Source organism: Spinacia oleracea, chromosome 5, assembly GCF_020520425.1.
Source record: "Spinacia oleracea cultivar Varoflay chromosome 5, BTI_SOV_V1, whole genome shotgun sequence".
In the NCBI taxonomy this organism is placed as follows: Eukaryota; Viridiplantae; Streptophyta; class Magnoliopsida; order Caryophyllales; family Amaranthaceae; genus Spinacia; species Spinacia oleracea.
Window position 1 is genome coordinate 66408271 of NC_079491.1, and position 22668 is coordinate 66430938.

A 22668-nucleotide genomic window follows, 5' to 3' on the forward strand; every position below is an offset into this window, starting at 1 on the left:
TCTTCCTCAATTGAACTTGTTGGAACAAATTGTGTACATTACACATTGCAAAAGTTTAGGATGCTAGATAAAGGATCAAGCTTTAGAAATCTATTTTTAGATTAAAGCATGCAAGTGGGATTGGAACATACTTTTCAAATAAGGGTATTAGCAACGGTAGCTTTGTGAAAATATGGAACATCTTATAGATAAGAAGTTTAGTGGCAGTTAAGTCAATTTTATTAGTTCTATATATGAGATACATATCTCTCTATTGAATATGACATTCAAATTCTAAATTGTTAGATTTGAAAGTATTAGTCAATATTAGGACCATGGCGAAACTTATAATATATTGGGTTAAATATCTATTGGATAGGATCTAAAGCGTTGTTTGGGTTCTGTAAAAGTAATTACTAAATCAAACACAAATGAGAGACTCCAAAGAGACTCCCAACCCATCTGCGTAAATCTAAGTAATAAATGTCATAACTAAGTGTAAAGTTAGGTTGTTATTACTAAGGTTAAACATGAAGGACTTTGAAAAGAACCTCCACCTTAAATCACATGGCAGTGCCAATATTTTAGCAAGATTCAGTACCTTGTGAAACTGAATGAGCTAAAAGTTACATGGACAGATTTTAAATTGGGAATGGTTCTGCAATACAATCAATCATATACGGTGTGATATATTGACCGCCAAGATAATTTGTAAGTGTGGGATCATGACGATTTTATACCAATCTCTCTCGATCTAAATCAAAGATCATTAGAATAATATCAAGAACATCCAATATATTTGGACATGTAGGATGAGCACTTGATAAGCAGAAAAATGAAGATGAACTAAGTTTTGATGCTACATGCATAGCCTAAAGAAAAGTTGGAACTAGTTTTTATAAACTACAAACATACACGAACCATTAGGCATCGTAACTAAAGGGTGGTAACATAGGTTCATAACCATATGTGGTACATGGGAAACTGAATCAATGATTAGTTTCGAAGTTCTCAGTCAAAAGATGAATTTCCCCCATCTATGTAACTGATTGGAGTATATCCAAAAGGAAAACATCATTTGAAATTCTACATTATTGAAATGAATTCATTATTGCCTAAGAAGCAGTAAAAGGGAATTGTTTATATTGGAGAGTTCTTCAATGAATTCAGGTAGATCACATTTTTGCTGCCTGGATGGTTCTCTATTATGAGAATCATTCTAAAAGAGATGAAAGACTAGATCATTCTATAAACATGTTTAAATATTTATTTCATCTTATATCGAAAGGCTTTTGATAGAAAATATGTTACAAGTAGCAAAGTATGATAACTAAACCTCTTAAACTAATGAGATACAACACTCATATTCAAAAATGGATTCAAGTTTGAATTCCATGAATGTTTAAAGTATTGGGGTGAAAGTCCCACATGTGTAAAACATTGCATGTTTTAATTTTTTATTAGAGGCCCATAAATTGGAAATCATTTGGTTTAAAAATTTATCATTTTTCATAATTCATTTAATCATGGTTTAGTATTAAATGATGAAGTCCAAGTGATTCAGAATCATTCAAATGGGATATCAAAGATTGGAGTCTTTGATAAAGAAGCGCCCATAAGTGAACTTGAATATTGAATCACAAAAGGATCCCTAATCCAGGTCATTAAACGGTTGGACAAACAATGACTAATGAGGATTAGATTACAAGTTGATTTATAGTTCAGTTTCTTGAACTAGATGGGACTTGGATGTCAGAAATCATTTGCATAGGTACTTATTAGAATTCGTACCGGATTGACCATGAGAACACTTTAAGAGATTAAAGTCATGTTATAAGTCGTTCTCATTAATGGTGATTGGAACCTATTCCTTAATGAGTAATTATGATTACTTGTTTGAGATTTATTTCTCTTTGATGCTCTCTAAACGCCGCACCCTAAAAGGAGAGTATAATAGTAGTATTCAGGCTAGCTATGATCAAAGTAAGTTGTTCATAAGTTACAAGAAGGGATTGTCCTCCAATCTATGATATGAAATGGTGTTGTTATTGTACAAGATCTCTCAAAGAGTTAGATACAATGAAAATGCATGGCCATTAAGGCTTAACCATATGTAAAAGTTTAACAGTTGAACTCGGTAATTCGAGAAACACTTCTGGACGTAATAAGGATGGATTGGATCTTACCTTATGTTCAGTAAGTAACACTGAGAGATAAAAGAATGGGAATGCACACTTTTCTAAAGGAAAAGTGGGAGACTGAAGAAAATGTGTCCTTCACGTGCTTCCAAGGTGCATTGGTCCAATACTAAGGTTCAGATGAATTACAGAATAATTAATTCAGTAAGATCAAGTGATCGGAACAGCTACCTGGGGAAATGTTTCCGATCAGTGAGTTCTAATCCTTATTTGGCTCACAGCTTACTCTTGACTGAACATATAAGGTCACATTAATTACATATAATGGATCGCCGAATTAAATGAATCAGAAATTCATTTAATGGCTAATCAGGAATTTAGTTCGGAAAACATTGAATACACGAGAAGACGTTTGATGGTAATCGTATAGCGTATCGCGAATATCGTCGGCCAGGCCGGACGAATAATCGTATCGTACGACATTGGATCGTCAAGTACTATACGATAAATATTGGCCGCAAGGCCATTAGCACGCGTACGAGTGAGCTACCAGCCCGCGAGTCAAGCGCGCAAGCGCAAGGCCCCTGGGCGCAGCAATAGCGCGCATAGCAGCGCAACAGCACGCGGCCCATGCCCATGTTGCAGTGTGTACGACACGCGAAGGGAGGAGGAGCAACAACAGCAACAACAGCAACAACGCTGGCCAAGCGAGGCCTAGCGGCTACAAGGCCCAACGCCCATAGAAATGTGCGAGCTGTTGGGCCGCGTTGCACTCGATGGCCGGCCAAGGGCCTTGTGTCTTGGTCGGTCACCCAATTCCCTTGCCTAGGGTTTATTAGATCAAACCTACTACGTTTTCCATGCTATGATTGATACACACTTAGAACCCTAATATCTCCATGTGCCTCCAAAGTGAGATTTTCCCAAAAAGCCAAAATATTGAGAAAATTCTAAGCTAACGGAATAAAGGCGGACTCGAACATGTCGGTGGACTATTGTAGAGGAACTACACATGGAGGTCTTGTTCGTGTTCATGAAGCAAGTGGGTGTACACGCATCGAATGTATGTTTCATTTAATCTATACTTTTGCATGTGATCCTCGTTATGATGAATGTTTCCACATTGTTAATTGAATTAGCATTAATTTCTGAACATTTCTTTCTTATATACAACCCACTAAGTACAACCAAAATTTTGTTTAAATTTGTTTTTTATATTTTGACCACATAAAATAATAAGTTAGCTGAACAAAGAAAAATGGAGGTAGGGAGTGTTCTCTTTACCTTATTTGAAATGAACTTATCCGAATTAATGTGAACTTAGCTTACTTATTAGTTTTGGACCTGATTAAACCTAATAGCACCTAATTGAAATTTTTTGGATTTGATCAAAATTATTTTCATTATATTATACTTGTAGTGGAGCGGGTAACAAAATGGGTACGGGTAACGCAATAAAAAAACAAGATATTATATATGAACTTATAACTTCTTTTTTTAAAGGTGAAGAGAACGCACCTGCAATGTAAGTTATAATCATTTGTTATGAATATTTCCTTAAATTTTATAGTGAACGTTTTTTTAATATCAAAATTATGTCAATATCCTCAAAAGTGAGTCGATGTACACATTATGTAGATTTGTTATATAGATTTTATATTTTAATTTTAAAGTTGATAGGCAACGTGAAACTTTTTACTGGTAAAACATTTCTAGTGGGGTAATGAGGTATGTAACAAATTGGGTACGGGTAACACAATAAAAAGTGAGAATAGGATAGGATAATAATTGATTCTTATATCTAACATAGAATTATGGGTGATGGTGAAAAAGAGAATGAGAATATCTACAAATTTTTCTTTCTTTCTTTTCTAAATTAATTTAACTTTGTACTTAAATTTAAATTTGTAAACCGTGCATTGCACAAGTCTATATTACTTCATCCGTCACTTATTGTTCTTTAGGTATTTCGTTTAGGGTGTCCCATTTTTCTCTTTACATTAAGAATCTTTCATTTTTTTATAGTAATATGTGTACTTTGTCTTAACTGGTTCAAAAAAATTAAAAAATCTAATTGGTCGTTTGATTAGTTAGTGGATTAAAGTCCAATTTTGTTTATTTGTTTTTAATAATGAACAAAAGTTGTTATCACTTTATCCAAAAAAGACAATAAATGAATATTGGATAAAGTAAAAACATGATTAATTGGAGTAATTTGCATTAAAAATTAAAAGAAAAGAATTTTATACTATTTAATCTATACTCCGTACTAAATATTAAAAGGCGTCTATAAGAAGTACATGGGACACGTGCCGCTCTGTTTATGGGTGGATCGTTCCATGTAACTTTCATATATATTAAAAAAATTTGTCAAACATGGTTTGTATGAGTATGAGGCTTGAACCCTTGAGTTTAAACAACGAAGTTTTTACCACCAAACTATTACATGTTTCATGTTATCCTAGGAAAAAAGTATTTATATAAGTAAATGTGAATGTTATGTGTAGTCCGGGACATCATCCGGGCCCACAAACTAGTTATATGTTAAATCATGTGCATGATACCAAATGTAAAGAAACAAAAATAAAAGGAGGGAATAGTTTACCCTATTATATTGTTAATTTTCCTTGGTATTGTGGATATTTGCTTCCCCAACATGATGAAAAAATACACTCATTAATAAAAGAAGCACCTTCAATATGCTAGATCAGATGTAGGAATGGTGCAACACCGTGTTTTGGTCAACCATTGACAAGTTAATTGTGCCTAGGGAAGTAACTAGCAAGGCAATGCCTTTGAAATCTATAAACAGACCCCAAAATTGGACGAATGAATGTTATTTAATGCTTGAAGGGTTTTATTTTATCATTACACTTAAGATCTAAATATTGATCAGAAATGAGTAAGGCTATATGTTACGGAAGAACACTTGTATTAAATTGATGGAATGATAAAACATTACGTTTGAACTGGTTCAATAACTGGGGGTTTAGGGTGATTAGTAGGAATGGGAGACAAATCAGATAACGAGTTGGCATTATTCCTAGCATTTGGAAAGCGAATTAGGGTCTGAGTCTCGCTGTCTGAAGTCGAATCCTGATACCGTTTGGATGCCTCGTAAAACCAGTCATTGTTGCATAGACCAGGTGCCAAGGTAAGTTCTTTTACAAGCATTTGTCCTTCAAGCATCCTTAGTACTTCGGACATAACTGGCCTTACTGCAGGAGATGGATTAGTGCACAATAAAGCAACCTTGATCATTCTCAGTACTTGTTCTGTATTGTAGTCAGTTCCGAGCATTGGATCCACTAGCTCCATCAAATTTCCATTCTGTTGCTGTACAGCGAAGGCCTGAACGCAAAAAAAAAAAAAAAAAAATACATAAACAATGCTTTCAAACACAAATAAGTACAAAATGTGATCTTAAGAAGCGGAGCAGCCCAGGAAATGCTTTCATAATTTCATACGAAGTATTCAATGGGGCCGGGGATTTGTAGTGGCTCCAATACTTTTCTGTGAAATGATACTGGATTGGTGTACTCAGCGGGCGGAGCTAGTGTTTAAAACGTGGACTTGAAGGTAGATTTTTGGCAAATTTTTCAACAATCAAAATTTTATAGTTTTTTCATCTACATATTTTGGCTATTTGCACCCACTAAAGTAAAGCAAAAAAAATATTTTGCACCCACTACTACATTATTTTGGATCAGTCGTGTACGCCCCCCCTAAGAAGCTTGATTCAGGACCCTCTCCAAAGACGGGAAGAAAGTCTCTCCATTACTCTATTTATTAATACTTCTTGACATTTCACTAACCTTGGAATGAGCTTAAATGTGCCTATCCCTGATCGACCCAAGCTTCCAATCCCAGGATGTTTTTCTTAAAAACTTACTTCTAATGGTGAATTTGATTTCAAACAAGAAATTGATATTTTCTAATGGGGAATTAGTGAATTGAAATGGATTTGGAAAATCGATACTCTTCCCAGAGTTCTCTTTATATCAAAAAAGTTGTTTATATGGATCTCTTTCCTCTCAGAAACACTTTGCTAGCGAGGCATATCATTCCTTCAAATAACTGCGACTGGTGCAATACAACACCCGTAAGGTCCTGAAGACACCATTCATGTTCTTAGGGACTGCAACCAAGCAAATTAAATCCAGGATTGTTTCCATACGGCTGACTTCTTTTTTGCTAGTTATTGCCCCTGAGTGGTTTCATTTCAACCACATTCACAAAACAACCATTTGATTTCCCTTCCCCCCCCTCCTGGGAAATATCTACTTTTTGTTAAAAGAGTCATAAGAAAAAAATGATATCAACTCACATTAATCTGCTTCAAATACCTGGTAGGTAAGAAAAGAAAGTGAACAAAAACAGAGAGAAACTGCAGACCAAGTTAATAGTGCACTGCCCCCCTTGTTGGTATATCAACCCAAGTCCCACATCGGAAGAGGAGGCAAAGATTGTCTAGCATATAAGTGTTCACCTTCTCCTATTAGTACGAGGCCTTTTGAGAAGGAGCCCACGAACAAATCCGTGCGGGCTAGGCCCAAAACGGACAATATCATACTAATGTAGAGTCGTTGTGGTGTGTGGCTCGACAAGGTAGGTGATCGGGGCCCAACAACTGGTATCAGTATTTGAGGGGAGGAAATCTAAATTTCCTCGCAAACACTTGTGTCTTTTATTATTGTATTTGCGGGTTTGTTCCTAATCGTTTTTGGCACGCGTTTAGTTATAACAAACTGGTATCAGAGCTAGGTTTTAGCCATGGATGATTTCGGGAACAAGTACAAGGTAGCCTTCTAACGGAAAGACGAATTTCTCGTTGTGGCAAAGTACAATTAAAGATATTTTTATACATCAAGGTCTTCGCTAGACTTTGGAGGATAAGAAACCCGATTCGATGGCCAAGGTCAAGTGGGAGGATATGCAACTACGGGCTACTAGTACGATCAGATTGGCTCTTGCACCGAAGATCAAGTACATCGTCTTAGAGGAAAATAATCTAAAGGAGTTGTGGGACTAATTGATTAAGATGTACGCATCTAAGTCATTGGCCAACAAGTTGTTTTTGAAGAAAAACCTTTATTCACTCGAGATGGGGGAAGACATCGCACTACAAGATCATCTAAATAAGTTTAATGGCTTGATCACCACATTGACAAGTTTAGATGTGAAAATCGAGGAGGATGACAAAACAATTTTAATGTTGACATCTCTCCCTAAAAGGTATAACTCTGTGATAACTAGTTTACTTGTAGGGAAGACAACAATTGTTTTGGACGATACTGTGGTGGCATTATTCGAGGCGGAGAGGTTCATGAAGCAAGAAGGATCATCATCAATCTATGGAGGGTCAGGATTGGTAGCGGAGGGTAGTAGCAATAAATGGAAAAGCAAGAAGAAGGCGAGCATACAAACCCTAACATCAAGTGTTGGTACTGTGACGAGGTAGGACATATACAATCAAAGTGTCTTAGTACAAGGAAGACTTGATGGTGTTGAGGAACGGTAGGGTTAGAGTTGCTGCTACTATTGCTATTGAAGAGGATATGGCTCTAATGGTGGAGGAGAGTAAAGATCCAAAACAGGGTTGGATTTTGGATTTGGGATGCTCACAACATATTTGTTGTAGGAAGGAGTGATTTACTTCTTATAAACGAAGTGATGGGCTTTGTGTTCCTTTGCCTAATGGGGAAGAGGCTAAGGTTGAGGGCATTGGTGAGGTTGAGATAAAGACACATGATGGGAGTACTCGAAAATTACGAGAGGTAAGGTATATTTCGAGACTTGATCGTAACCTCATATCTTTGGATCGTTTGGATGGCTTGGGTTATGCTATTCATATTGAGAGAGGTCGTTTGGAGGTCATCAATAACCGATCCGGAAGGCTGGGAGTGTGATCTTGAGCGGACGACGAAACAAACAAAATCTCTTCATACTTGAAGGATGTTGTGGGGGACAAATTTTGGCTCAAGTGAAGGCAAGCTCCGAAAGTTGTCTATTGGTTCGTGATGAAATAAAGTTGAGTTTAAGAGAAGGTTTGTTAGGAATTAAACACAACTTAATTAAACCGACAAGGACTCGTATTGGAGGTTGGAGTCGGAGCTCGATTTGGGAACATGCCAAAACACCGGACAAGCTAGCTACAACAAGAATTGTATTTAGAGTTGACTTCCTTGTTAAGAATCCTAAACTACGCAAAGCATATTATAGGGAAATAAGGAGACTCAAAGTAAATTCTTTGTTTTGGCGATTTACGTACATTAGCTTCCTATATTATTTGTTTACTAGTTTAATTAGAATTGTAATTAGAAAGCTAGATATATTTTGGTATGTAAAAATCTCTTGAATTATTTAAACTTGGGGAGGAAGTATAATTCTAGTAGATGTGGGTTTCTAGTTTAGTCTATAAAAGGGGTGCTTAGGCCTAGCTAGAAAAAAAAGAGGGAAAAATACATTGGTGAGAGTAATCATCAATTGAGGGGTTATTGTGTTATTTTGCAGGAACTTAATAATACGATAATATTTGAGGGGAGGAAATCTAAATTTCCTCACACACACTTGTGTCCTATGTTACTCCGACACTCCGCCGGACGGTGGGTGTCGGTGTCGACACGACCCGACCCGCGACACGACACTCGACACGTGTCCGGGGAGGTGTCGACACCGGTGTCGGAAAAGGGTCCGAATTGCAGTGTCGGAATCGGAAGGAGAGAAGAAAAGGAGTAAAAAGATTCAAATTTTCCCATTTAAGATGAAGATTTAGGTGATAAAATTAATCTTACCCGGAACTAAAAACTTGGATCTTGAAGAATTCGAAACCCTAAATCTAACAATTGATGGTCAGGGAAGGGAAGAGAAGAAAAAATAGGTTGGGGCTTTTGTTGTAGAAGGAAAAACGAGCTTAATGAAATCTTCAATTTTCGTTTTCATTGATAATTTCTTGAGAATCACCATGGCCGAGTTGCCTTCCCGTCGTTTTTTTGGGTGTTGCTGAAGGGAAAAGGCATAAAAATGGAAGTGAGAAAGAAAGCAAAAGAACTGCTTGCTTTTCTCTTTTCCTTTTTTTTCTATAACCTTTTTCAAAAGTAAACAAGGGTGTGGTAGAGGGTGGGCCACATGGAACAAACCCACATGCATTTACTTCTTTCTGAGGAATCTTTTCCATTAATTTGGCAGACCCTTATTATTCAACTTTTCATTTTTTTTATTTTGTTTATTTTTTAAAATTCTTTGTAACTTACAGTAACCTTTTTTAAAACTATCTCTTTTATTTTTGGCGAATAAACTTTGTACCTCACGATTTTCATTTATTTTTGTATTTTATAAGAAGTGTCACTTTTATTATCCGACACTTTATATGCGAGCCGTGTCTAAAAAATAAGTCAAGACACTCCTTTGACCGTGTCGGAGTGTCTGCAATTATTTGAATCAGAGTGTCAGACACTCCGACACCTTGTCGGACACGACACCGACACCCGTGTCTGAGTAACATAGCTTGTGTCTCTTATTATTGTTTTTGCTATTTGTTCTATATTGTATTTGCGGGTTTGTTCATAATCGTTTGTGGCACGCGTTTGGTTATAACACCCCTACTAACTTAATTTCGTTGAAGAAAAACCTCATCTTATAATCTCAATTTGTTGATAGACTTTGAACTATACCAGCATAATTAAGCCAGCAGAATTAGCTCCATTTCTAAATTACTAAATACGCATACCTTAACATTATCCTAATATCTCTAACGTTTTGGATACTTGAGCAAGAAACTAAGAACATATAACTTACCCAATCAAGGAGGCAGAAATAGTTATCATCTGGCTTGAAATTTGTATTGCTTCTGCCCGCAACTATCTCCAATGCCAAAACCCCAAAGCTGTAAACATCTGCCTTATATGTCAAATAGCCCCACAATGCATATTCTGGTGCCATGTATCCTCTGCAAGAACAGCACAAGATCTCAACAACATTTTCCCTCTTAAAGACTAACTTAACTTCAACCACAAATGATGGGATTGCATGCTTGTACACCCAAAACAAGTTCATCTTTATGCAAAAAAAAACCACATGTTGAAGAAAACGATGACAGTAATGGCAGCTTTAGCAATGGACGGCTTAAATAAATAGGAAACCTTGTGAAGGAAAACATTTGATATTGCAGATGACTGAGGCTATAATTTTAAAAATTACCTTTGACTAAATGAGATTCAGTTTTATTTAATAATATTTGCAATCTATAATGAGAGACCTATTATAACTAAAAAGGACAATGTGCCGAATGCAGGTAGTTTAGTAGTTCCTCAACTGACAAGTCCTGCTTCTCCCTCTACTACTGTTATTTGTCTTGTTTGCTATTATCCAGATTAGCCAGCATTTAAAATGTCCTTTTCGTGACAAACAAAGCTGATAAAATGGAAGTAAACTAGTGAAGTATGTAGACAAGATTCTATCAAAACCAATAATCTTCTCTTTGTTGGTACTGCTGGGGAGGGTAAGGGGGAAGAGCAAGAGGAGGGAAGGTTCTTTTACCGATTAAGCAAGTCGGTGGTCAGCTGCAGCCGAAGCTTGGATATTTTAGAAATAAATCAAAGATGGGAGTAATACGGCAAGACACCCCAAAATTGGGATTTACCTTGTCAAATTTTCCTTTGCAATATTGATATTTGACAAACATTTCCTATGATCATGGTAATAGTAATACCAAGAAAAACCAACAATACCTTTATGTATAGTCATACACAAGATTGTGTTTTTTTTCCCCATCAAGCTGACAAAAGAACCCAAGCAATAAAGCTACAAGTTTATGACTGTCAAACTCGATCTCATGCAAGACAACAATCCTCTTAATAGTGGCAAGTTCGATGTGGTACAAAAGGAACATGTAAGATATCAAACAATATGCATGCAAATCAACATAGAAAACAGACCTACAGCAGTGAAGTCACTAGATAGTCTACTCACATTGTTCCAGCAACTCTAGTGCTGATGTGGGTACTCTCCCCTTCATCAAGCCTGGCCAGCCCGAAGTCCGAGATCTTAGCATTTAGGTCTCCATCAAGAAGTATATTTGTAGCTTTGATGTCTCTATGAACTATTTTTATTGTTGATTCCTCATGAAGAAAAGTTAAACCTCTTGCCACATCAATGCAAATTTTCTGCCTAGTAAGCCAGTTTAATTTCAACTGACTATTATCTGAAAATTCAAATTAAAATTACTATCATGTTACACTAAATTTAGATTTTTCAGTATACATAGTATATAAGATATATAGGATTCAGGAAAACCCAGGGAACAACAAGAATAATTCTTCCAATCAGCATTATCTCCTAGAAGTGACCCATTTGATTAAAAGATCTCTGTTATTCTTTATTTAAGACATATATATGCAGTAAGAATATAACAAAAACAAAAATTACTTACCAAACAATACACGCGCAAGGTTATTATTCTCCATATATTCATATATCAAGAATAATTGGTTTCCTTCAACACAACATCCATACAATCTTACAAGGTTTGGATGTCGCAGACCAGAGATCATGCCTATTTCATTCACAAATTCTTGGTTGCCTTGTTTGGACCTTGAAGAAAGTTGTTTCACCGCAATATGGGCGCCATCTAACAGTATCCCCTGTGTTGTAAAGAGAATATACAGCCTTTATATACTCCAATGTTGTGTATAACATTGTGTCATAAAACCCAAAAGATCTGGTTGTTTATAGTAGAGTGATAATTGTGAAACGTACCAAGTATACTGATCCAAATCCACCTTCTCCAATCTTACTGTCAGCACTGAAGTTGTTGGTGGCAGCTTTAATTTGCCTAAAAGTAAATAACCCGGTTTGCAGATCAAGTCCCGCAAGAACTGTGTATAGCATAACATAAGAAGAATGATCATTAAACAATATTAAGCACACCTTACAAATAAGATTCAACAATGATAGACGGAGACTTGGCAAAGGTCATTTGTCAGGATACTCAGGGAAGATGCCAATGAAAAATAGGTCCTTTTCTCCCGTCCATTCCAGGAATTCTTCATTTCCAAATATTAATTTTTTTCTACTACACTCTTAGTCATCCTTACAATTATCCGTTGATGCAGCTTCATGATTTGAGATTATGAGTTATTATTTTAGTAGAATTCCAAGTTTAAACCCTAGATCGCAAAACTAACTCAGAGAGAAATCTGAAGTTGCTCCTATATACTATCAACTGACTGGAATTATGAGGATACATTAAATAATTTGAGGTTTAAAGAGAAAATTACCTTGTTCTCTTGATGCAATGTCTCTTGATCTGTGTTTTCGCCATAAAATGAAACCACCAAGAATAGTGGTGCACAATATTAAGATTGCAACTCCACTTAAAATCCTTATAATCTTTTGTTTATCCAGAGGAGGTTTGAAATCTACAACAAAAACGAGTTTCTTTTAGTATCTTGTGAGTTGTGAGGTAATATAAAAAACAATTCACATAGTCTCATACTTCGTCACAAACATCTGTCATTGACTGTGTCATTTTTTTGAAAACTAAGGAGATTGATAAGAAAAATGATGTCACGTACGTAAATTTATTCATCTTTCTTTTACACGCGTCTCGCATGGGTATAAATCTAGTTGATCAAGAATAGCAGCCAAGTCGAACCTAGAGAGTACTATTTAACTGTTGGTACAAATAAGAAGCCAGAAAAGGAATGAGGATGAGAACTTTCAGCAAAAGAAGATTTACCAGACTGGACAGAAATTGCTGATACAAGAGGGCCATATGTTCCTCTTACAGGGATTCCTGTGCTCCCTTTTCCGGCATAGTAAAAGCGTATTTCTAAGGAATCACTCACTGGAATATGTGGAAACACCTTCTTTACGATTTTATTAGTTCCATTTGCTTCCTTTACAATATTAAAATTCTTGCGAACAAGCTTGTCCTGCAACAAGAACATTATGTATTATTAAAAGATGAAATTGATTCAAGATCATTACTAATTTTATGAACTTCGATAATGGCTTCCTCGCAGTTACCTGGATATATATGTCAAATATCCGTCTTCCAAGACTTGAATAAGAATTGTTAGCAAAAACTATCTCGCAGAAATGGAGTGTCACTGTGTAGTTCCCTTTTCCCAAGCAACTCGCATAATATGTTAGAGATGTAGCTGACAATCGTGCTCTCATGTATAGATTTGAGTCCTTCAATCTTATCGCTGAGTTGCCTTTTGCTATGTAATCACTAGGTAATTGTGAAAACCAGAACTCCCCACTGCTACTAAATCCCCATTCTGCCCTTCTGGGAATGAACTTAGCAGCGCCCCCACGTTCATCATCTTTCTGATAGGTAGTCTTTGCGACGGTGGTCTCAGCCCCACCACAGTTGATATGCAATGAATACCGAGCTTCACAAATGAAGACACGCATCAGAAGTAAACGAAGATGACGAGAAAGAGGTTTCATCATCTTGTGCTCAGGGTTTTGCTTCATTTTACTCTAAGTTTGCTCTTCAATTGCAGCACATAATAGGCACGGATAATGGAAGTAACTTAGACAGAAATTACAACAATATCCTTCCCCCGTTATGTAAATATTGCAACCTTCGGACTTTTACGCTCCCCAGCACACAACTTTGACCATTAACTATATAATTACCTATAAGTAAAAGTTATACAAAGTTGAAATTTTGAAAGTATCCACCAAGATGAATTTAACACGATCTCACCCTGACTACATTTTTATTTACGTACCTCAATAGGTGATTAGGTGGTCAAAGAGGAGTGTGTGAATAGTGAAAAGTCCAAAGGTTGCAATATTTATGGAACGGAGGACGTATCAAAAACAAATAAGTATAAAGCGTGGGACTGAGTGTGGGGGGAAAGAAAGAAGATACGCGTTAAATGCCAGAAAAGTTGAAGATGTAATGCACCTTTACACTTGAAGTTCTTCAAGCACACACTTGATTCTCTGAACAAAGTTTCCACGACAATAAAAAAAGAGTTAGGAGAGTATAACACACACGCAAAATACCTCTGCCTATAACAAATGAAATTGGCAGATGAGCTTACAGGTTCTCTCCCCTTGAGAAGCTTCTGTATAAGTTTCTGAATATGATGATGCCAGATATTAAATTCATAAGAACAGAAAATCGTCGAAGGAAAAGAGAATTTGAAGGAAGAAGTGCTAGAGTTTGAAGAATAAAAATTTGACAGAATCTTACAATGTCTCTTTATTGCAAGAAGAGGGAGCAGAACTTTCATCAAAATGGTTGTACGAAAGATCTATGTGGCTGAAAGCACACATAACATAATCAATTAGATATTAACATGCACAACATACAGATATACATCTTATATCTTACAAAATGGAAAGAATCAAATTCAAAAAACTTGATCATATGATTTTATCTAATTTCTTCTTCGTCTAATGCTGTAATGTGTATAACTCTCACCTTTACCATTTTCAAAAATGACACTGAAGTCGTAATTCTCTCTAGTAGTTTTAATATCAAGCCCGTTTTAGGCAAACATTCTACTGATTTTGTTTATATTATTTACCAAATGTCTAGTTCATAAAATCTTCCTAGGTTTGTTTCATCTTCCTATTAGTACAATTTTAGTGCATATAATAATTCAGCTTATAATCCCTTTCATAGTATCATAAATATCAGCGTAGTAAGGAATTTGCCAGACATTTGCTTTGGCGTTGTGGACAAGCTTCCTAAGTGGGACAGATTGTTTACAAATTACAATTGAAACAGACTCTCATGGCAGGTTTGCTACTAGCCTACTACAGCTACTTCAGGGAAACAGAATGTAAGAAAATCATTATGGCAGTTAGGTTGCATGGATATGTCATCGGCATAGATGATGGATGGAAATGACTGGATTTCTCGTCTTAATAAAGATATTTCTTTCTGCGCAAATTTCCTATTACTGCACATATTAGATGCACCTTGCAGAGAACATAGAAAGACTTTTCAAAAGTTTTCACCTATAGCTTAGTCTCTACACCGTTTTAACATAAGGCTATCACAAGCCAAAAAGAACCAATGTCAAGTAGTAATTTCAATTTGCTGAAATATTTAGTGAGGTACGACTTGTATTTAGTCGTGGATGTTTTAAGTACTGTGCTTGCCTATATATATATATATATTATTCACAGCAAATATTATTCAACACCTTTGGAGACACCTAAACTTTTTAACAGGTTTCTGAAGGTGTGGAGATAGTTTAAGAATGGTACAAGTCGCAATTTAAGAACAGTAGGAAACTCAAGTCTAAAATAAAAAAACCTGCTGTCCTCTTTGTTTGTGATCCAGCTGGGAATAGGTCCACTTAGCATATTGCTCGATAAATACCTGACAATGGGCAACAATCATTTCAAGTTCAACGATAAAAATTATAAAGGGCCAACTCAAAGGGATGCAGGCCCAACGAGTTGTTACACAACAAAAGCTTTCCTGTAAGACCGCCTAACGGTTAGACCACTTTTTTGGTATTAGCTAAACTAGTGTAAAATATAACTAAAAGTAATAAAATAATAACTAATTGAATAACAAAATAGTTAAGGTATAAAGACAAATAGTTAAATTTATGAGTTGGATAGTTATTATTTTTTAACAAACTTATTTTAACTAAAACTCATGAAATCTTAACTAATTGATCTCATTGCTTAACTAATCAGTTTCATTGTTTAACTAATTGGTTCAGTGCTTAACTAATTGGTTTGGTTGCATAACTAATTGGTTTTGTTGTTTAACTAATTGAATTTCAGACTTAACTAATTGGTTCCAGTGGTTAACTAATTAGTTAAAGTGCATACCTAATTGGTTCCAGTGCATAAAAGTGGTCTAACCGTTAGACCGTCTTTCCTAAAAGTTTGAAGTTACACAAACACAGTATGAACTTTGTAAAAATAAAACTAGTATCAAATAATATACACTCAGCAAATTTGTGCAACATAAATGGTTTATGATATATGCATCATGATACAAACATTTACGGAGATGCCAGATAATTCTGGAGACATTTGCAATACTTTACAGTACTTATTACTTAATTTATCAAGAACCAATCATGGTGTAAAAACTCGCCCGAGTTAACTAGGTTTTGGAGGCCGGCGGTACGAGATATCCCGAGTTGTAAAGATGTTTTTAAAAACGGCGATATCTCGGCCGGTTCAACCGATCCGAACGAATTTTGTCCGCATTAAACGTTATTAACCTTACATCTACTCGGTTTCCGGCCGAATTCCCCATGTTTTCGACAAAAAGAAAGGGAAAAAGGAAAGAAATGGAGAAACACCACTGAAATAGAATAGAGAACTGCATTTTCAGATCTAAAACAAGAGAGAAGAGAGAAGGTAGACTAAGGAATTCATTTGATTATGTCACGCGTACGGTTTAGGGGAGGGGGACTAGGGTGGGTAGTGAGTGGGGCTGACATGGGGCTTCTTTTTCAAATTTCAAATTCCTACGCGACAACAACGACACGGTCCGCGACTAACGCATCATTTCCGTTACCGAGATTCCGCGACCGATCCCGCGACCGTGACCGATACCGCATTTTTTATCTATGGAACCAATATAGTTTTCATCAGTTGTAACTTGTAAGAGTTGAATTCCTAGTCCCAAAACCCCATAACGAGCATATCTATTAAGATATGCCTAAAATGAAGGATTGGAGGGAAGGGGACATGCAGAGATTGATTCTAAAGTCTAATAACAGCTTTCCACCTTTCACGAATCCCAAAAAAGGAAATAATTTTTTTTTTTGAAGAATACAGCCTGTGCAAGTAATATCAGCTTTTTTCATGCAAAATTTTCACGGGAATTTTCACTTCATAAAAAATATGGTAATATTACAGTGTCCAAATATCTAACTCTTAGTGAGGATCAGATTGTAACATTACTTCTTTTCCTATTTTCATTTATTTAGTAAGATGATGAATATAGCTTATGAAATTAAAAATGAAGAAAATTATCCTCTAAAAGGTTTCCTTAAGCAAATAGAAGCAAAAAACAGTCATGAATAGATGTTTGCAGAAGTTTGTTCCTTTGAAGAACATCAGGTTGTCATAAGGACAGATGTCGAAGTTTGGAAACGTAAGGAGATTGGTTATATAGAAAGAATACGAGTCCATCCTTCCAGTGGCCTAACTATGACATGGCATGTAGTAGACTAGAAGTATCTGAAATTCCAAGATTGAATTACTTACACATTTTGCAATTTATTTAAAAATTGAAGCTCATTTGGAATAGATCCATTCAACTTGTTGAAGCTGAGATCCCTGCAAAATTGTGTGACAGATATCAGAAGTTACTTTTAGAAAGAACGTCAGGAGATGAAGTGCACAGAAGCTAATTTGTATTTAGAAACCTGAATGCACCATGATCGCCATAACACTATATTCAAGGGTAGAATAAAGAAAACCATGACATTAAAATGTTTAACAAATCCCAATATTTAACACTTTAAAGCATCTACTTAATCCATCCCTTTCTTACAGTTATATTCTTATTATTGTTCTATCCCTTCTCACCAGCCTCTGACTAGGGCAGAGACATCCCACATTCTGAAATCCTCAAATTAAATTGCAGTATGATGGTAAGAGTTTGGGATGGAAATTCACTACCAATCCAACTTCATCTGATGCTAGAGAAACCAATACGAAAAATTAAAAATCAGACTTTCTATCCAATTAAAAAATCTGACTCGCCATAGGTGTAGGAACCGGGAGTCAGATTTTGAGCAGAATCCGACCCTCTAAGTGACGATGAAAGATAGTCAGGTATTTTTAATCAAATGAGAGAGCGTGTGGCACTCTAGGTTTTAGTAGTGGGAAGAAAGAAGTAAGAAAGTAATAGTGGGTTCTTGCCGGAAATAGAAAGGCGCAAATTAAGTTGGGACAGATGAGAAAGGAAAGGGGCCACTCTAAATGGGGACGGAGGGAGTAACATCAAACAATTGTTCTTTCTTTAAAAAAAAAAGAGGAATACTCCCTTCGTTTTCATATATCAGTCTTGTTTGGAATCTTAGACAATCCATTTTAAAGCGACTTGTGAAATAATCTCATAGGAATCTTACCCATGTGCTCACCCATATGGGTAGGAGTGAGAAAATATTAAGGCCACAAAGGAATTTACTTGGGACAGAATTGGAATTACAATTTTGAAATGAGGGTATAATGGGGATAAAGATTGGCTAAAAAAATGAAAGATACCAAGTAGGATAACATAAAAACCAGCTTAATAAGGAAACTAGACTAACATTTAAGAACAGAGAGAGTAGATTATATAGTGTATTAATTAAATGTAGAGTATTAAATTACTAAGAGATCCCTAACTATTCCCTACAGGTACTTTATGGTGTCCATTTACCGTGGACTCTTGTTTCTAGGAAAGATGAGTGGGTGTCAAAACAGTGGATAAAGTAAGAGAGATGGAGTAAGGAGATGGATGTAAAAAAAAGGTAGATGAAGTAAGAGAGGGTGAGTAGAAATGTGTAAAAATTGTGGGGTAAGAGGGGTAAATGTTAAAAATGTTTGTTAAAGTAGAAGTGGGTAAAACAAAAGAAAACACCTCAAAATAGAAAGTGGGTAACAAAAAAATGGAGGGAGTATATTTAAATTAATTAAAGTTTCTTAGTTTATTATTGAAGTTTAGCTAGAGAGTTCTAACCGTAAGAAATGAACGGGAAAAAAAGGATACACAAGCACACATAAATAGATTTGGTTTGAACTTAGAACAAAGTTGGAGGATCCAAGGCAGATTGGAGTAGGATTGTGTAAATAGGAGTCAGGTTGAACTTTAAACTGCCAGTTGGATCAGAGTCTGATCAGAGTCTGCGAGTTGATCCGAAGCCTATACTTTACCAAAAAGCTAGCATAATGCTTTACCAAAAAGAAACCCGTACAAATTTGAAATGGAAATCACGAAGATGAGAGTTACAAAAGTTTCAATCTTGACATGGCTTGTATGTAGCTAGGAATAGTCCCATAAAGCTTGCAGCTCTTCAACATCCTGGAAGTAAAAGAAACTTTTATTAGTGACTAAACAATAAAAAGAAATAACTGTATGCTTTTTGAGAGAGCTATTTAACAAAGAAATAGTACTAACAATCGCGACAAGCCTGTCAGATTCTCCAAAGATGGAAACTCAGAACCTTCTCCATTCAGATCACTGATCCTTCTGTACAAGTCATGCTCAATATTATCAGCATACACAGTTTTACTACAATTTCTAAATATGTTCAAACATACAGCAGATTCAAGAGACTTGCTTAAAATTTACAGTGGCTTACAGTTCAATCAAGTTGGTCAGAAGTGAAATACTGGATGGTATTGGTCCATCAAAGCCACTACCTTGAATCTGTCTGCAAATTATCAAATACAGATATATATTGAAAGATGTCATCATGCATTTTGCACTTCCACTGATATTAAAGCAGAAAAGACTTACAGTTTTTCAAGTTGTTTCCAATGATGAAAGTAATTGGGTATCTGTCCGCTGAAATTATTACTGCTTACCCTACTGATAACCAAGTAAAATAGGAAAAAAGAGGGGGGAGCATGACCATGAAAAGGGACAGTGTTGCTCGAAATATAAGAAAACAATTTTGAAATGAAATATGAAAACAAACTTCAGAACCAGTCAAAATATACTTACAGTTCGGTTAAACTTGCCAGCTTAGTTAACTCAATTGGTAAATGTCCACGAAGATTGTTGTCATTAAGAAATCTAGCAACAGGCAACCAGGAAACTGTCAAATAACTAATAAAAGTTTCAGAAGAAGGAAATCATGCAGTGTGTGGGTTTCTAGTAAAAATAAAACAGAACATCATAATAAGAAACGAAATGACCTACAAATGTTTTAGGTTGACCAGCTTCCCAAGCTCTGCAGGAATAGTTCCAGAAAATGAATTGCTCTCAATGCTTCTGAGATTTAGTATTACCAGTGTCAAAACATAAGTAATAAATTGAAAAACAATAAATTATACAACTAAATTATGAATGTAAGCTTGAAATATTTCAAAGGAAATAAGGGGCATACAAATATAAGAGTGTTGTAATGTTCCCCATGAATTTTGGAATTTGACCAGACAATTGGTTCGCCATAAGAGACCTGTAGCAAGTCCACAGTTATGATAACAAAATACCGAATATAGCCATAAACAGATCAGAAGATGGATGTTGCATACACAAATTCCAATTTCATTGTAGCCCATTCGTCTGGTAGCATACCACTAAGAAGGTTCCTCGACAAATCACTGAAATATAAGGAACGACAATGTCAGTCCTACTTTCCATTGGACCAGCTAGACACACAAAATTTATGAATTATTTAAAATAATTAAAAAGAAAAATGAAGTGTAAGAATTATGTTACATTGTCTTGAGGTAGGGTAACTTCACCAGTGATTTCGGAAGACTACCAGAAAGATCTTGACCCTTGAGGGATCTGTTCCAGAAGCAAACTTAATAAGGCAACTGCTGGAGACTTAAGTGCAATACAACTGAAATTTCTATTTCAAGCTCCAGAGTCCAGATAACAGAATATTTAAGTTTCTCCATGCTATCTCTCTGCAATATAAACGGAATATTGGGCCTCAATTTAAAACAATCATCTGATTCTGAATGTGAGAAATTTACATATTTGTCAAGTGCCATCGGCTGCTAACACAATTGCAGGTCACTTGGTTAACATAAGTCTGTCTAGCTGGGTCCCCTCTAGAAAACCAACTTGTGTGATTACTGCAAGGATCTTCATTGAAATTCCAATCCTTTTTCCCCAATTCCTTGGCAATCTCACGAAGAGCCTCCACTGCATAAACAAACTTCATTGTATAACTCATATGCACAATAGAGTATTCAACCAACATTTGTCCAAATCCTCAACCAAGAATTAGGCCTTATGAGTGATTTTCATTGTTTGGTATTGCACATTTATCCACATTTGATGTGCCCGTCATTACCTAGTCGATCTCCATGCCAACCAGATACCACTTGCCACATCTTGAAAACATGATTAAACTAACAAGGCTCACATACGGATACGTGTAAACAAAGGGCTTAAAATGTTAGGTGGTCATGAGCAAGTAGCAATAGGATTAGAGCCTTTAACCATATACAGAACTTAGAAGGCTTAAATTTTGAACACATTCCCGAGGATATTTTACTAGGATAAATTCCTTTTATTCAGTCTTCTTTAACTGTGAAACAAAACTTTGGTAGATGGGATGAGGTCGTGAATCTTGTGATGGCGTAAAGAGGAGCGAGGGATGGGGAATGGTTACGTACATTTTGTGAGTAAAAGACAGCAACGAGGGACTATTACCCCCAAAATGAGGGTAAAAGTTCCTTATCCACTCATTACAATCACTAGTACACTACTTCATACCATCTAGAAGAGTATCACCAGCTCTACAATTCTCAATTTACTTTGTCTCCTACTATCCCCTTAATTGAACGCCTATAATACAAGCATGCCTAGAAAGATAATTTCTTTAAGGATACGAGAAAGAACAAGTTTTTGTTCAGAGAACCTCTACATGTGGCCATCGCATATTTATAGTGAAAAATGATTTCTTTAAACCTAACATTGTGCCAATGTAGTTTAGATAACAACTAACATAGTGATTTGTTCATAATTGGTTTAATCAATGGCTAATTACTGTTGGTTGAACAACTTGAAATGCCTCTAAGGGCTCTTAACACCTACAATATCTCTTCTACTACCAAGATTCTATCACAAGGCTTAATAGTTCTCTTACAAAATATATTGTTAGGCTCAATTTGGTTCAATTTATTTTAACTGAACTTATCTTTATAAAGCAAATTCCCAAATTAACAACCAACTATTCAACCAATTTTCATAGACAAAATAAACAAACATTTGGTGGGCATTAAGGAAACGAAAACCATAAACAAATACAAACAATAAACGAACTAAAACACCCATCAAATTTGCAAATTGCGACAAGGGGTAAGCGTTAAATACCTTCTTTGGCGGCTGTTCGTTGACAAAGCTCACTGCTTAATCCAAACAGAGAAAACAAAACCCAGAAAACAATAAGAACAGTGTGAAAAGAACTCTCCATTTCCTTCCAAATTTGGTGCTTCACTGATTATAGTACCAACAAAAATGGGGTTTTATCTTCAGATGAATGAAGATCAAATGATGGGGAAGGATTTGCATTAATGGGAGTGATGAATAATGAAAATTCAAAGCTGGGTTGTTGTTGTTTTCACAGTCCATATTCCAAAAGACATTAATTTTTGATAGACAGCTGAAAAGATACTACTAGAGTAAAGCTCATGTTTTTCTACCGCAATAAAGAGAAAGATTGTCAAAATCATATCCAACCATCTTTCTATTGATGTTGAAAATCAACTTCCGACAGCCAGTATACGACATTGTTGACTTCCAGCTCGGACCTTTGAACTTTTTCTCAAAACCGTGTGACATGTTTACAAATAGACAAAGTTATCAGAAAATACTTTGTGCTGATCGACCTTAATAACCCTTTACACTATACTCCCTCCGTATTTTTTTAAG

The 22668-nt window shown here is 35.8% G+C and overlaps 1 protein-coding gene across 2 annotated transcripts; it reads right to left on the minus strand.

The window, feature by feature from the left end:
• Positions 1-4938: 4938 nt before the first annotated feature.
• Positions 4939-22524, minus strand: LOC110790323 (probable LRR receptor-like serine/threonine-protein kinase At1g07650). Of its 2 annotated transcripts, none has more exons than XM_021995103.2 (24): positions 22111-22524; positions 20763-20934; positions 20500-20571; positions 20313-20381; positions 20165-20236; positions 19978-20046; positions 19780-19851; positions 19573-19644; positions 19415-19486; positions 19231-19302; positions 19063-19134; positions 17331-17402; positions 15406-15471; positions 14332-14400; positions 14180-14215; positions 14041-14078; positions 13146-13516; positions 12856-13051; positions 12395-12535; positions 11874-11992; positions 11548-11758; positions 11088-11319; positions 9915-10065; positions 4939-5468 (listed from the first exon to the last, which is right to left on the minus strand). In XM_021995103.2, the coding sequence occupies exons 1-24, from the start codon at positions 22208-22210 to the stop codon at positions 5076-5078; spliced, it is 3009 nt and encodes a 1002-aa protein (XP_021850795.1). In that variant the 5' UTR covers positions 22211-22524; the 3' UTR covers positions 4939-5075. The 2 variants fall into 2 exon arrangements, with proteins under 2 accessions (XP_021850795.1, XP_021850794.1); XM_021995102.2 differs by having other exon boundaries at positions 19978-20049; positions 22111-22523.
• Positions 22525-22668: the final 144 nt, after the last annotated feature.